Source organism: Bombus vosnesenskii, unplaced genomic scaffold (assembly GCF_011952255.1).
Source record: "Bombus vosnesenskii isolate JDL3184/JDL3185 unplaced genomic scaffold, Bvos_JDL3184-5_v1.1 scf7180000013272, whole genome shotgun sequence".
NCBI classification, from domain to species: Eukaryota; Metazoa; Arthropoda; class Insecta; order Hymenoptera; family Apidae; genus Bombus; species Bombus vosnesenskii.
In genome coordinates this window covers 5,482,536-5,497,868 of record NW_022882930.1, presented here as the reverse complement: position 1 = coordinate 5,497,868, position 15,333 = coordinate 5,482,536, and the positions used below count along the sequence as shown (strand labels likewise).

Below are 15,333 nucleotides of genomic sequence, written 5' to 3'. Positions count from 1 at the left end.
CAATGAATTTACAAGTAAAAAATAAATTAATTAATAAATTGGTTAGTTAAGTGAAAATGTTTTACTTTATACAGGGTAGTTTGTAACTGGTGGTACAAGCGGAAAGGGGGTAATTCTGCGCGAAAAAAGTAGTCGAAAATATAGAATAAAAATTTTTTTTCTTAAAAAAAATTAAGAAAAAAAATTTTTTTTTTTTAATTTTTCCATCGAGACAACGATCTACAGTGAGATCCGTTATAACGAGACGCGATAAAGTGCAAATGTACCGAGCGAAAATTCAAAGTCGATTTTCTCGAAAACGAAGTCTCAAACGAAAAATTTTTATTCTATATTTTCGACTTCTTTTTTCGCGTAGAATCACCCCCTTTCCGCTTGTACCACCAGTTACCAACCACCCTGTATACTAGAATTCTGTCTGATTAATAAAATCTTTGCTCTACTATCATTTCCTAATAATTTCATTCCACTTTAAATTATGCTAGGTCAGACTCTCTCAAGTTTTCATTTTTACTATATCATAGTAACGTAATAAATGATCTGGTATCCTATCTTCTGAAATTTGATGATATATACGTTAGATTTTGTTAAACAAAATGTTTAGTCTAGTTGTTCAATGTCATTATCATATAACTAGATTTTATTAACGATTTTTCGTAAATGAGGGTAAGTAAAAGTATATAGATTATTGTTTATACGTGATTTACTTGTGATAGTTACCAATAATTTGTAATTATTAAGTATGTATCGTCCTTCAATAAATTTTTTCAAAACTAGTCACTAGAAACTTCCCTAAAATTTTCCGCTATCGTAGTTAAATATATTTAAAATTCTGATATTAACAGGTTAAGGACATTCTACACATAATTCTCTTTTTTTTCATTCGACAACTATTCGATTCCGTTACAAAATCACGGATAATTTTCATTATATAGTTTGTTGGTATTAGAAAGTCTATCATATTATTGCTATCAAAAATTAATGAAAGATGATAATTAAATGAAATAAAGAGTACATTCTTTTAGTCATGCGCTAAAATTTGTATACGATGAATTGAACTAATATAATGATTACTCCAATATACAATGTTAATTATATTATAAATAATTCAAATAATATAGAATATAATTTCCCTATTCCAAAATAAGTAATTGTAATTTATAGTAAATAATAATTACAAATTACGTAATTAAAGATACATTTTATTTCCGTCGTGACCTCTATTCTGCACTTATCTTTGTATTATTTTTATGTATTTACATAATCACACAAGATAATTTGATTATGTATTACCAGGTATTACATTACAGATATTTTACCAGTGATAATTTGTACATATTTGAATACAATTTATGTTAAAATATAACGTATCCTATAAAATTACGTAGTTTATCATAAAATTGCAACTACAACATAATATTGTACTACGTTCTTGTCGCGACGCCAACTTTACGCGCAAATTGCTATCTGTATATTATAAGCAAATTTCTAACAAATTGTTACTATGCACGAGTATCATATTTCGATTAAAAATGTAACTACTTTTTAATTTTTGCAAATATAGTAATTTGAAAGAAATAAAAAAAATTAGAACAGAATTTAACGAAAACTTTGTATATTACATACGCAATTATCTATAAACAAAACTTGTATTTGTGATATCATTATTATTACTATATATAAATATGAAATTCTATTTCACTTTCTATAGTACTTTCTTCTTAGGAACAATACATTACCCTAATGTTGGAGCAGATCATATACGTACACGTAGCTTATTTGCGAAAACCAGGCTGTAAATGTACAAATGAACACATGAAAATATATTATTAACACATAAAAACACAATATTGTACAGTTGAGCCTCGATTATCCGAACAGGTTGGAGGATAAGGACAAGACAGTTCGGATAACCGACTAATTCTGATAATAGAAATTCAGTAGATAGCTATTCTTTCGAACTCTTCTTATTAGTTCAAATATTAGGATTTAAGTGTTACGATTTCAACTTTTCCTTCTTTGACGCAGAATTTATTTCGAATAAAAACAAATAATTGTATGTATTAATATACATACTCATTATAAAAGTGTTTACACGTATTACAAAATTACAATTGATCCTAGTTCAGATAAAAGATGCTCAGCATTAACTTGTTTGCATAAACTAGGTTCTACTATATTTATTTATCTTACAATGAAAATGTAAGATAAGCTGATCTTTTTATCATTATCAATGACAGTAAAACTTTCATTTCAAGTGTATGATTTATCAAATACATCATTTTTATCACGAAATAATTATTTCGTAATAATACTATTTACATACATCTGAAATATTTGTTTGGAAAATTTAGTTATTGTTATACTAAGTTTGTTTCTTTGTTCTGAACGCGAACATATAAATAACAATAAAGTAGTGTAAAAGTTATTAATACAATGTATTATAAAAGCATTAGTTTTTCGGTACATTTAAAATGTCGATTTATGTTGCTTTAACGAGCATTTCGTTAACTGCATATCTATCTATAGACACAATAAAGGAAAAAAATTCATAAACGTTTAGAATAAAAAATCTCGAGATTCGCTTTTGTTATAAATTGCAAAATGATTTATACTTATTACTATGCATTTTGCTATTCTTTACATTTATACAATTTTCTACATATATTTTTAGATTTTTTTTATAAAAAATAAAACATATATGAGACTCAGGAAGACTTAGGTGAAAAACAAGTGAACATTTTGTCAATAAAAACATTTTAGATCTTACAATATCACATATTAAAATGTACCTTATTTATATTTTCTATTTGAAATATTGTGGGTGTATGAAAAATGTCAATAAATATATTTAAAAGAAAAATTCATCACACTCTACTTTAATTTGGTAAGAGTGAATGAAGTTTTCTGAAAGAATTACATCTCATAAATTTTATATTAAAGTCGACAATTGGAAATTATATAAATATATTTTTGTCATAAAAGACAAAAAGGCACTTCTATATAAGTGTTACAATAAGATTAACATTTTAAATCTTTTAACCGTTTCGTATTTTCATGCAGATACCGATTTCTACGTTATAATTTTTCATTGTATACATTGTGTACATAATTTACACTTACATACATACGCACGCATTCATACATAGCAGTCTACGTTATATGGCAGTATTATAATATCATACTTAATGAATAATTTGATAACTTCATATTACATTAAATTCCATTAAATACTTATCAATTATAATGTTAATAATTATTTTAATTAGTGCTAAAGCTTCATTCGCTGCATAATAAAATTTGCTTATCATTTAAATATTAATCAATCAAAAATTTATATTTATGTATAAAAACACAATTTTCTGCAATGAAATAATTTCTTCCATTAAATAGGGATTATTTTCATGATTTTCATTTTCCAGCATATGTTGGATTTTTAAATGTTGAAGTTGCTTGTTTATAAATTGGATTTTCACCCTGTTTAAAGATAATTTAAATGAAAGGTTTTGTAGCATACAAAATATACAAAATTAAAGATAAATTAATATTTTTACCGTGTCCCATTTAGCCATCATTCTTTCCTTTTCAAATCTTGCAAATTCTCTTCTGTCGTGTATAGTTGTTAATAGTTTCCACAAAAGTAATAATGCAAGACCGATTAAAACAATAGCTGCAATTACACCTAATACTATACCGAGCATGTAAACTTGGGGTGGACATTCCCTTTCCTTCTGAGCTCTGACTTTTAGACAATTCGTTTCATTGTAATAATAAACAAAATTATATTTGCAGTCGTCTTCATCTATACCGAAGCATGGAACTTCATCCTTATCCACATCTGGTATAACTGTATCAACTGGTTCAGGGACGAATTCTTTGCAATTTTTTGCACATTCCTCTTTATCAGTGAAATTACCAGTACCATACATTTGACATAATACACAATTTTTTAATTCTTCACAACGGCTTGGACAGGTTGGACACTTATTACAGTGTTTACCAGAATATCTAGTATTTCCTTCTTCATGACAAATACATTCACCACAAACACAATCTCCCTAAATGATAAAAGATTAATCGAAGTTAAACTTGTAAAACAAAATAAAGCTTTTTCTTCTCAAAGCAATAAAAATCTTACATGTCCTGAACATAACACTCCATTGGTAGTTCCTGGTGCAATACAAGTCTCATTTGAAGATCTACAATTGCAAGATGGACCAGTCCATCCTGCATTACAGACACATTGGCCACACTCACATGTTCCATGATTTGAGCACAAATGACCTTGATCTCGATCACATGAGAAATTGTCACATTCACAAAAATGACCTGATATTATCTGTAAAAAAAAAAAAAAAACAACATCATATACTCAATCAAAAAAGATGTAAATTTTTATATTAAAATCATATATCTATATTTACTTCTTCAGGATTTTCTCTTTCTTCACATTCACATTGACCACAAGCACAAGTTCCTCTCCCTGAACAATCTACAAGAGAAGTATTATCAGGTCTACAAGATTGGAAATGTTTATCTAATCCTGTCATTTCTTGATGAGGACTGCATTCACAGCGTTTTCCGAAAAATCCATCATAACATTCACAAATGCCACATTTTAAAGTTCCTACACCGTTACATTCTGGTGATTTCGGTTCATACATAGCACCTTCGCGTTCGCATTCACAGTCACATAACATTTCCAAATTTACAGTAAGCGTTTCATTAATTCCAACCTAAAAAAAGATAAGAAAATTTGTTTGTTTAACTTCAAATATTAAATTATGTAGACAAATGCGAATGCTTTTATTCTTACTGGATAAATATCGAATTTTTGTTTCCATTCAGACCTATTTTCTGGGCAACTCGTGACTTCGATTTCTGCAGTAAATTCCACTTTTGTTCCAACTTTTAATCCGTCACATTTTGAAGTTTCAATAAGCGGACCCGTACCCAAACACTTTGAAAAGTATTTTACCTTCACAGCACTGCTAGCTGTATCTTTCATTTCAACTGAACTTGAAATTGCATCATACTGTTCACGAATTAATTCTACAACATTACTCGAGTCATCTGATAATTTACCAGCAAAAGATCCTTCTACATGTTTAGTCAGTCTTTTATATACATTTATTTGTTCTTCCGTAACAGCCCATATAACATTAATAGCATTTTGCTTAACTTTTAAATTAATTTGAGAAATACTTGGATAGTCTTGTAATGATGAATGCGTGTAAAGTCCTGTATTATCTAAGTGACATTCACCATCATTTGGTTTGACAATTCCACCCAATTTACCATCGCCTGCATAATGAAAACCAGCATCTGTAGAAAATACTAAAAGTCTACGAGCTTTTTCACGCCAGCCAATCTGCTGTCTACAAACTATAGCTTGCATTATTGCATCAAATCCTCCTTCTGGCGCATCTAAGTTTCCAGATACTGAAGCATTTCGCACTAAACTCTACACAGATAAGAAAAGTTGATAATTTTTATGGAATATTCATTGCAAAATTATATTATTATATACTTACTGCAAAATGACTTGTATCTTGAGACAATGTCATAATATTTTTGTAGCCATATGGTGCTGCACATCCATCACATGGTTCTATTAATCTAAAATACAAAACTGACTATAAATTTATCATTAAATGAAATGTAAAATAGTAATTTCAAATTATGCATGCAGAAAGATTATAATTTTTTATGGGAAACTTACGACTTAGGCATTGTACTAACATAAGGCATTACAACTTTATCAACAAAACTGCCAAAACCTAATCGAAAGTTACTTGTAATTTTACTCATACTTTCTACTAAGAGTTGACCTAAATCTGATAATTTTTTCTTGTCATCTTCCATAGATTTACTCAAATCCATAAGATAGTACAAATCAACAGGATAATCTTCAGCTTGTGAATAAGCAAAAGTCATTCTATGTGCCTCATCTAGAAGATTTATATCGTATATCTAATATTGTAAATATTGTTTTCTGCCAAAATAGTTTAATATATAATAACTACAGTAACTTACTTATTCGAAGTTTCAAATTAACTTCTTGTGGCCAAATTTGTACAGCTTCTTGTCTTCTGCTACCACTGCTACTGCTGCTGCTGCTGCTACCACTACTAGTGGACTGTGAACTAGAGCCATGTGTGCTAGAATTCATATATGAATATTCATAACTGTTGGCACCACCATATGCATAACCACCTTTTGTTAAATTTCTATGTCTTATCATACTAAAAACATTGTCTGGATTCCATGTATATTCACCAGGACATGTTGCAAATATTTTAGTATTAATATTTGGCAGAAAACACCGCTTTTCTGAAAATTTCTGTAAAGATTAATATATTTTAATTATTTACATAAAATATACTATATATGAATATTATTATTATTATATTATTAATATACATGTAATTATATTTTAACAAAAAAACTCACTGGTGCTGCACACCAGGCACAATGTGGTGTTTGTATACATTCATGACATGTTTGTTTGCTTATACATGGATTCATTCCAGTCAATCTCTCTGGAGGTGAGTAATTTGCCTTTACTAATGATATAACAATTGCTATTGCTATTATCCATCTGAAGCTGCCAAACATTCTGCATATAAAATACAAATCTTTTTAGATTAATGCAGTTAATAGATTACATATAAATATACTTTTTAATGTAGTTTATAAATCATAGATAAGATACATTTCTGAAATAAAATAACAATTCTATTACTCTTGTATTAAATTTTAATGAAATTATGACTTTGTACAATCATTTCCACCAAGAATAAGGTAGATATGAGGTAATATTCTTGTAATTGTTGACTCATCATATTCTTAAAATATACATTCTTAGTTCCCATTTTTATTCTCTAAGAATAAGTATGAAATATGGATTCACTTTCTATGGATAAAAAAATATTAAAAACTTTTAATGGTATTAGTTACTTATTTAAAAGTGGGACAAACTGTGCTTCATTTATAAATACATCATAAAATTTATTTGGCAAGTTACCCATAAATAACTCATGTTACCTTATCATTTTATTTTAACATTATGGCTATAAGTTTGAACCAAATAATAATTAAAATAATCAATTTTGATATCAAAATATTAAAAAATTTATTTTATAAAGTTTCCTTATGAAATGTATATAAGTTATGTTAGATATATATACCTATATAGGAAAGCAAATTTAAAGAAAAAATAAAGTATTTACAAAATATAATTAATTATTTAATAGAAAATTGAGATTTGATTATAAAAGTTCTCCCATACTTTTATTCTTAACTTCAGTAACATTTTGTACATAATCCAAATATAAAAAATGTTCACTTATAAAATTTCGAAGAATTCTTTTTATTTATATTTTAAAAGTATTCGATATCTTCAAAATACCATTATTCACGGCTTAAAACAGACGGCTTATTCATTCACCACGATGCCGTCATCTTTATATTTACAAAATGATATCTCTTCCTAAACGAAACCACAAATATAAAAACGAAAAAAACTGGATAAGGAATTCTGAGGGCTTACTTTTCCATCAGAAATATCTCTTTCAATTTGTTATTAGAACATCACAAGGTTGACCAATGTTTTCTTTTACTTGAATCGCCATAAAAGGTAACCCATCAAATGCACGCACTCCACAACCAACTGTCTATACCAGATCGTGATAGACTCACACTAGTTACACCACACTACACGTTTTCTGATTGTCTGACTGATCCTGATTCTGATTGTACGTATTGCACAAAGTATTTAATTATACCTAGAGAATACATCTCTTTCGAATAAAATGAACAAATAGAATGCTAGCGCTACATGTGTTCAATCTTAGAACTATCTTTCCTTTTGTGTACGATACACACAAAGCGGAATATTTGAAATCTTATTTAGATTTTGATGTAAATATAATGTTATACATTCTTATTACTGTAAATTAATCCTATAAATAATATTATTATATTAAGAGAAATGAAAAAGTAATTTTACTAATAACATAAAAAAAGCTAGCAACGTTAAATGATATTACCAAACTAGCATCATATATGTATATTCTGCTAAACGAGTTGAGTCCAGAAGACTAAATAAAACCAGACGATTAAAATTTTGGGGAAACAAAGATGAATTAATAATTTTGAAATATTATAAAATAGAAACTTTTGTGAATATTGATCCCATAAGCAGATTACTGTATGATTGTATTAATTATTGATAATGTATTATTTTGTAATAAAACAGGTTGTTCTCAAAGATCATAATTTACTAGTAACTATCAACCAATAGTTGGAGATCACGTGACCAATTGTCGTTATTTTCCTGACTTGTTGTTGAATAGAGTATAGCATCTTATACAGAATAATTTTAATGAAAAACTATAATTATTACATGATATTATGTAATCGAGAGTAAATTTTTTGATATTATAATATTAAATACATTAATATTAAAAACATAGGTATATATAGTTGCAATTTAGAAAATTACGTAAGTGCAGTAAATAATATACTGAGTTGAATAACGTTGTCTGTTGTCTTCAAGTCAATCAAAATCGACTTTGTATTACATGCGCAGAGGACGAAAAGAGGTGTTTTCGGAGCTCTTGCGCATCCCCACTTTCGAATACGTTTGTCCCTGACATACGTCACATCCGGGTACATATTAAATTGTTCTTTCTGTTCCTGGATGTGGTGTAAGTAGGACGTTTGACCGTTGTTCGTAATTCACTTCTTTTTTTTTAAACTTGTAAATGTTGCATCGTAATCGATAATTCATTTACCCTTGTAATATTTTTGCATGTTTTAAATGTAAACGGACAATGATAAAAATTAATTATCATTTCAGGGTTCGTTACCTTGATCAATCGATTAAACAAAAGTTATCATCTTCAACTGTAATTTAATTAGGAATTGAAAGTTTTTCTTGCTGTATCAAATATGTGAGTAACAACATCATTTTTAATTATAATTGTAGATTTATATTGTAGAATTTATATTTATATCTCAATGTTCTGTCTATTTCTCTCTTCAAAGTCATTCATGTTCGGCCATTATATGATATCCGCAATGCGTCGTTGCATTTCGCTATAATATCGTCCCGAAAATTTATTGACGTGTAATGTTACATAATGGACTTTTTTTATGCAGGAATAAATGTTTTTACATTTATCTGCAAAAGTACCTTGTCAAAAATGCTTTTGATAAATTTTTAATTGCATATACATAAAAACCGACATTGTTTATTGAAGGTTACGACATGTAATGGGAGCTATTGGATCCCTGAGAATTAGGTTTGTATATATACAAATATATATATTAACAGTTATAGGCAAATATAGGATCAAACACAATTTATTTCTAATGAAAATATAACTATTTTAATTATACCTCCCATTTTGGCATGCCTTCATTTCGTATATATCAATGGAGCATGAATGCTTGTGGGAGGAATAGTAATTTGAGAACATGCCTTCGGAATCCACATATTTTTTATCTGGAGCTGATTCTCTTTGTTCTCTACATCCATATGAAATACATAATATTGTGCTTTAATTATAATACGTGTCTAATTTTTATGTAGGACATACGGAGCTAGTTATCATGGTGGAAACTATAGAACAAAAGAAAGGGGATCTGCATATGGAAATAATGCTAATAATAGAAATGGACGATTTGAAAATCGCAACAAAAATAATATGCATGGCACTATGGGAGCCTTAAAAAAACCAAACTGGAGTTTTGAAAATTTAAAGCCTTTTAAAAAAGATTTTTATATACCACATCCTAATGTTCAATCACGTCATCCACAAGAAATAGATATATTTAGACAGGAGAATCAGATTACTCTTAAGGGAGAGAAAATTCCTAATCCTATACAACATTTTGAAGAAGGAAATTTTCCTGATCATGTAATGCAATGTATTAGAAAACAGGGGTTTAGTGAACCAACTGCTATTCAAGCTCAAGGATGGCCAATTGCAATGTCTGGACAAAATATGGTTGGAATAGCACAAACTGGATCTGGGAAAACTTTAGGATACATCCTACCTGCAATTGTACATATTAGCAGTCAACAACCATTAAATCATGGTGACGGGCCAATTGCTCTAGTTCTAGCACCAACAAGAGAATTGGCGCAGCAAATTCAAAAAGTTACTTATAATTTTGGCTACGTAAGAAGCACTTGTATTTTTGGTGGTGCGCCTAAAGGAAGCCAAGCTCGCGATTTAGAACAAGGAGTTGAGATTTGCATTGCCACACCAGGACGATTAATTGACTTCTTGGAACGAGGTATAACTAATTTACGTAGATGTACGTACTTGGTATTAGATGAAGCAGATAGAATGCTAGACATGGGTTTTGAACCTCAAATTCGAAAAATTATTGAACAAATTAGGCCAGATAGACAGGTATTGATGTGGTCTGCGACTTGGCCGAAAGAAGTTAGAAATCTTGCAGAGGAATACCTTGTAGACTATACACAATTGAACATTGGATCATTAACATTATCAGCTAATCACAATATTCTTCAGATTGTTGATGTCTGTGAAGAACATGAAAAACAAGCGAAGTATGTATTTTAAATATTTCGATTTACTAATAGTATAAATTATGTCAAAATAAAAATTTTTTATTTTATCGTTTATGATGAAAGTAATATATGATAGTTCGTGATTTTTCATAATATTTTATCTCTAAGAAGAACTGACTTTTTTATTCAATATATTAATATTTTACTTTTTAAAGGTTGCTTACAATTTAATATTTTATTCTTCTACTTTAGATTGCAAGATCTTCTTCAGGAGATTAGTAATGTTAGTCCAGAAGGTGGAAAGACAATAATTTTTGTAGAGACAAAGAAAAAGGTGGAGAGTATTACTAAAACTATTCGTCGATATGGGTGGCCAGCAGTATGTATACATGGTGACAAATCGCAACTAGAAAGAGATTTTGTTCTTACAGGTTTGTTGATATATATATATATATATATATATATATGTCGGAGATGAAATGAAAACCGGAGCCTTCCCTATGCAATTTTGAGGAAGCCTTCTAATGCTTTAGCCTAGATTTTATCATAACTGTAATTAAGCAATTGTCATCTGTAATTGTTTGACATTTGTGAAAAGAGAAAGTGGGTTCGAGGTGACAACTGGTCGCTGAACGTAGTCACGGTCACGGGATAAACGTTTTGCTTGATGAAGGTGTGGATCGGTTGTATTGTTCTCCCTAGAAATCACATAGAATTGTACTTTAGAGATGCTGATATAATGGGACACGTATTTGGAATCAATCTCCAGACAGAAATTGCCTAGTATCGGCGTTTGGATCTTTCTCGATGTTTCCAAAGAGTATACAACAAACTTTCGACAGATATTGCCTAGCAACAACGATTGGAACCTTCTCGATGTTTCCAGCGAGAATATAACAAACAAATGCAGTCGTATAACGAAAAAGATTTTAATCAGATTTTCATTCGAGTGATCGCCTTGGAAAGTGATACATAAAGTAATTTACCGAGTGATTCAGCAAATGTATTTTTGTGTTATAAAATTATTTAAAGATATCCCGTTGACCGTGGATTCGTTTGAACCCCGGATCATTGTTAATAGCGTAAATTAAATTCATTATTTGTAAAATTTATCAATCGTTAATTTTCATTATTCGTTAAATTTGTTATTCGTAAGATATATTATTCGTTCCTTTTATTGTTCGATAAAACTTATTCTTTAATCTAATTATTAATTTAACTTATCATTTGTTAATTAATCATATTATTTATAAAATTCATTATTCATAATATTTTGTAAAGTCTTGTTTATTCGTGTAAATATATCCTCTGTTTTGTAAAACAATGGCTAATTCAAATGAAGAAACATTACGCGACTTAAATCCTAATGATAACCCGACATATATATATATGCTGATAACATTTTCATTGCATTATTCACATAATTACATTATGCTATATTAAATTTTAGAATTTAGAAGAAATAAGGATTCAATTCTTGTAGCAACAGATGTTGCTGCTCGTGGATTGGGTAAGTAATAGAGTTACTTGTTTAACATTTTTTATTTTTGTTAAAACATAGTAGATTTTGAAGAATTTATTGAAGTTTAGATCAGTTGTATTTGAGAAAATTTGTACTTAATTAAAAAGGGGTAGGGTAGGGTAAAGTGGCGATGTAGCACAGACTGGTTATATGAAGGTGATGCCCCACTGTTTTTGGAATAAAAATGATTAACATTAAATAACTTACCATGTTAATTAAGAAATAAGAAAAATTGATAAATAAGGACTTTTCAACAATGTGTTATTCTTTGTAGAATTCTATAGTTAATTATTGAAATTGTAGAACGATATAATAATATTAATGCAGTATAAAAAATAGTTTTAGTGTACATTCTCAAACTTTACATAAGCTTAATGTACTATAAATAGATAGCATTAGGTAGCTTCAACTTTTATTACTTATTCCTTTAAAATTTATATATATATATATTTATTATATTTGTATTAATATGAAAAGCGTTAAATTTTCGTAAGTTTTTATTTTTACTGTTTAAGAAGAGGTGCTGCATTTTTTCTTTATTTTATATCGTATAATTGTGTTATATACTTCAGGTACTGTACAAAGTTTTTTGTTCATCCTAATTTTTCTATTAGCTTTATTGACGTGTAATGCTATCTATTTTATTAAAAAAAAAATATTGGAGAAAATGAGAAAAAAAGGAGAAGAAAAGAAAAGAGGAATTAAATAATGTGCTTGTGTTAAAGAATTGAGAGTATAAAGATTGGAATATAAGAGAAGTGCTTTAGTAATATATGTGGGCATCCTGTAATTTATGTTAATCAGTCTGGTTGTCCTTTGTTTCAGAGGCACATGGTGCACAAATTGTATTGAGTGTGCGATGAAAAACGATCGTTCAATAAAGAAAACATGGCTCACTCATTGTACATACGCAATTCTGTTTTGCACATAATATTGTACTTAATGTGCCTCTGTGTTCAGCCTGTGTACCACGCAAGTAGTAGAGTGGTGCGCGGGTGATGCCGTTATCGGCGCTGGTTGGTTGTGAGGTAAGACCGTTGGTTACGTTTTGGTACAACCATCACACTTCATAGCCAATGTTCAGCCCGTATGAGAGACAACAATCTATTGATTTTGCTACTATCGCTACTCAGTGGTGATGCTTAGGACACGACGTTGCGATGTGAAGTTGCATTTAAGAATAGCACACATCGTGAGGCGCTCTGTATGCAGTCATACGGAACGTGCATCAACGATAACAGGGTTTGTATTTAATTACTATGCAGCTAACTTACATTCATATACATTTATATGTACTGTAACTGATACAATTCTTAATTTATCTTCAATGTTTTAATAATTAGGAATGAAAGCGCCTTAATGTGAAATATTAGACAATATAAAACTGTAACAGTGTTTGAAAAAGAAGTTACTGTAAATCTTACTTAAAATCATTTTCATTATATTTGTTAAAGAAAAAGAATTTATAGGGAATACGATATACACTCCTTCTACTGTGACGGATTTCTTATTTAAATATCTACAATATTGATTCTTTTTATAAGTTCTTCGACTTTTTGTTCTATGTTATGAATACTTGTGTACAGAATATGCATAGAGAAAGGTAATACAAATATTCTATTGTTTATGTTACTAAGTAAGGTTTTAGAAGTTACTTATTAACTGTTATGAAGTTTTAATATTTAATATTGAAATTTGTGTATTTGATATGTGATGTAGTGTAGGCTTAGCTGCATATTCTCATGGAAAGATATGGAGATAAAAATAATTAGTTTTTCGCATTAATTTCTGTTATGACATTTAGCTTCGACTTTAACAAATAAATATAAAAATTTTAAAGAAGAACAGATCATGATAATATAATCTATATGGATTTCATATTATAGTTGGCATATTGAGTATATATTGCCAAAAAATTAATATTTTTATTAAATATAGCATATCTTACATCATATTTAACACACTCAATATTTTTATGTTAGTACATATTTTAATGAAACAACTTTAGATGTCGACGACGTAAAGTACGTGATCAACTTCGATTATCCGACTTCATCTGAAGACTACATTCATAGAATTGGTAGGACGGGCCGATCAAATAATTCAGGCACGAGTTATGCCTTCTTTACACCACAAAATAGCCGACAGGCTAAAGGTTTAATTAATGTACTTAAGGAAGCTAAACAAGTTATCAATCCAAAACTTATGGAACTTGCAGACAGAACTGGAAATGATCCTGCACGAAGTATTTATGAAAACTATGAAACTAAATTCATATAATATAATGATTTTGTTTAATTTGCTTAAATGTTCTATGTGTAATTTTGCAGATCGTTGGGGCTATGGAAATTATCGCAGAAGAGAAACTGCTTTCCCTAAAACACATAAACGATTCGATAATCTAAGTTACTTTGACGCGTAGTTGGTTTAATTCAACTTCCAATCACAAACTTTCTGAACAAGTAACCTGCTGGAGATCTGAAACTTATTACAATTTGTTCCTCTGTGATTAGTAAAAGTTCTCCTTTAAGGCCCTATTGCTTTACGTTAGTTCCGTGCTCGGTTAATTTTTTAAATTTCTATTTATAATCTTATTGTTGTAGTTAGCGATAGTGTAAAACTTAGTAAACTACATACAATACCTTTGTCAAATTTCCATTATAATAATATTTTGCATTACATTTCTACTTTCTCATTCATTGAGGCACGCAAAGTGAAAAATATGCAGTAAGAAGTACGAAAAGAAATAGTTAATAGGAAATAATTGACAATTTCAAAAAATTAAGTTTGATCTAAAAAGTTTTCCTCCCTTTATTGACAATTGGTTGCTAATATCCATAATTGTTGTTAAAATTTTTTTAGTAAGGAAAAACTTAATTTATAATTATTTACGCGTCTTAGAAGTTGGAGCTCAGTAAGATATAAGTACGTAGTAAATGTAATCAGTATTCATTCCACTTCTTCAATGTGGCCAATTTGATACTTGGTCATACAGTGAAAATCATTTATTTGTTGGTGTCTGTGAAATTATGTGGGAGAACATACTGAATATTAACTGTAAAACTACACTTTCTTTAGTTGCATATGTATACTCTGTGTCAATATCATAGTATTAATTCGCCAAAAGAAATCTGCTCGATAAATCGATTTTGTAGTAAAGTTATGCATTATGAAAACATTTTCCATTGATTCAACAACTCTTACAAAAATACTATAGCACTTGAATAACTATTTCGGCAATTTTTTTATTATATATATTTAACCT

The 15,333-nt window shown here is 29.0% G+C and overlaps 2 protein-coding genes across 4 annotated transcripts; one reads left to right on the top strand and one right to left on the bottom strand.

Moving 5' to 3' along the window:
• Positions 1-2,605: 2,605 nt before the first annotated feature.
• Positions 2,606-7,757, bottom strand: LOC117231480 (integrin beta-PS). Its single transcript, XM_033489958.1, has 10 exons — positions 7,550-7,757; positions 6,451-6,616; positions 6,034-6,340; positions 5,720-5,948; positions 5,532-5,616; positions 4,814-5,461; positions 4,422-4,733; positions 4,136-4,336; positions 3,552-4,055; positions 2,606-3,474 (listed from the first exon to the last, which is right to left on the bottom strand). The coding sequence occupies exons 1-10, from the start codon at positions 7,555-7,557 to the stop codon at positions 3,409-3,411; spliced, it is 2,526 nt and encodes an 841-aa protein (XP_033345849.1). The 5' UTR covers positions 7,558-7,757; the 3' UTR covers positions 2,606-3,408.
• An 856-nt stretch (positions 7,758-8,613) lies between these two features.
• On the top strand, positions 8,614-15,297 carry LOC117231481 (ATP-dependent RNA helicase p62-like). Of its 3 annotated transcripts, none has more exons than XR_004492977.1 (8): positions 8,614-8,708; positions 8,861-8,954; positions 9,264-9,305; positions 9,596-10,585; positions 10,799-10,977; positions 11,997-12,056; positions 12,894-13,310; positions 14,077-14,287. XR_004492977.1 is itself a non-coding variant. In XM_033489959.1 (8 exons), coding segments are annotated over exons 2-8 (1,602 nt in total). In that variant the 5' UTR covers positions 8,690-8,708; positions 8,861-8,952; the 3' UTR covers positions 14,491-15,297. The 3 variants fall into 3 exon arrangements, 2 of the variants coding, with proteins under 2 accessions (XP_033345850.1, XP_033345851.1); XM_033489959.1 differs by lacking the exon at positions 12,894-13,310 and adding an exon at positions 14,399-15,297 and having other exon boundaries at positions 8,690-8,708; positions 14,077-14,313; XM_033489960.1 differs by lacking the exons at positions 9,264-9,305; positions 12,894-13,310 and adding an exon at positions 14,399-15,297 and having other exon boundaries at positions 8,690-8,708; positions 14,077-14,313.
• Positions 15,298-15,333: the final 36 nt, after the last annotated feature.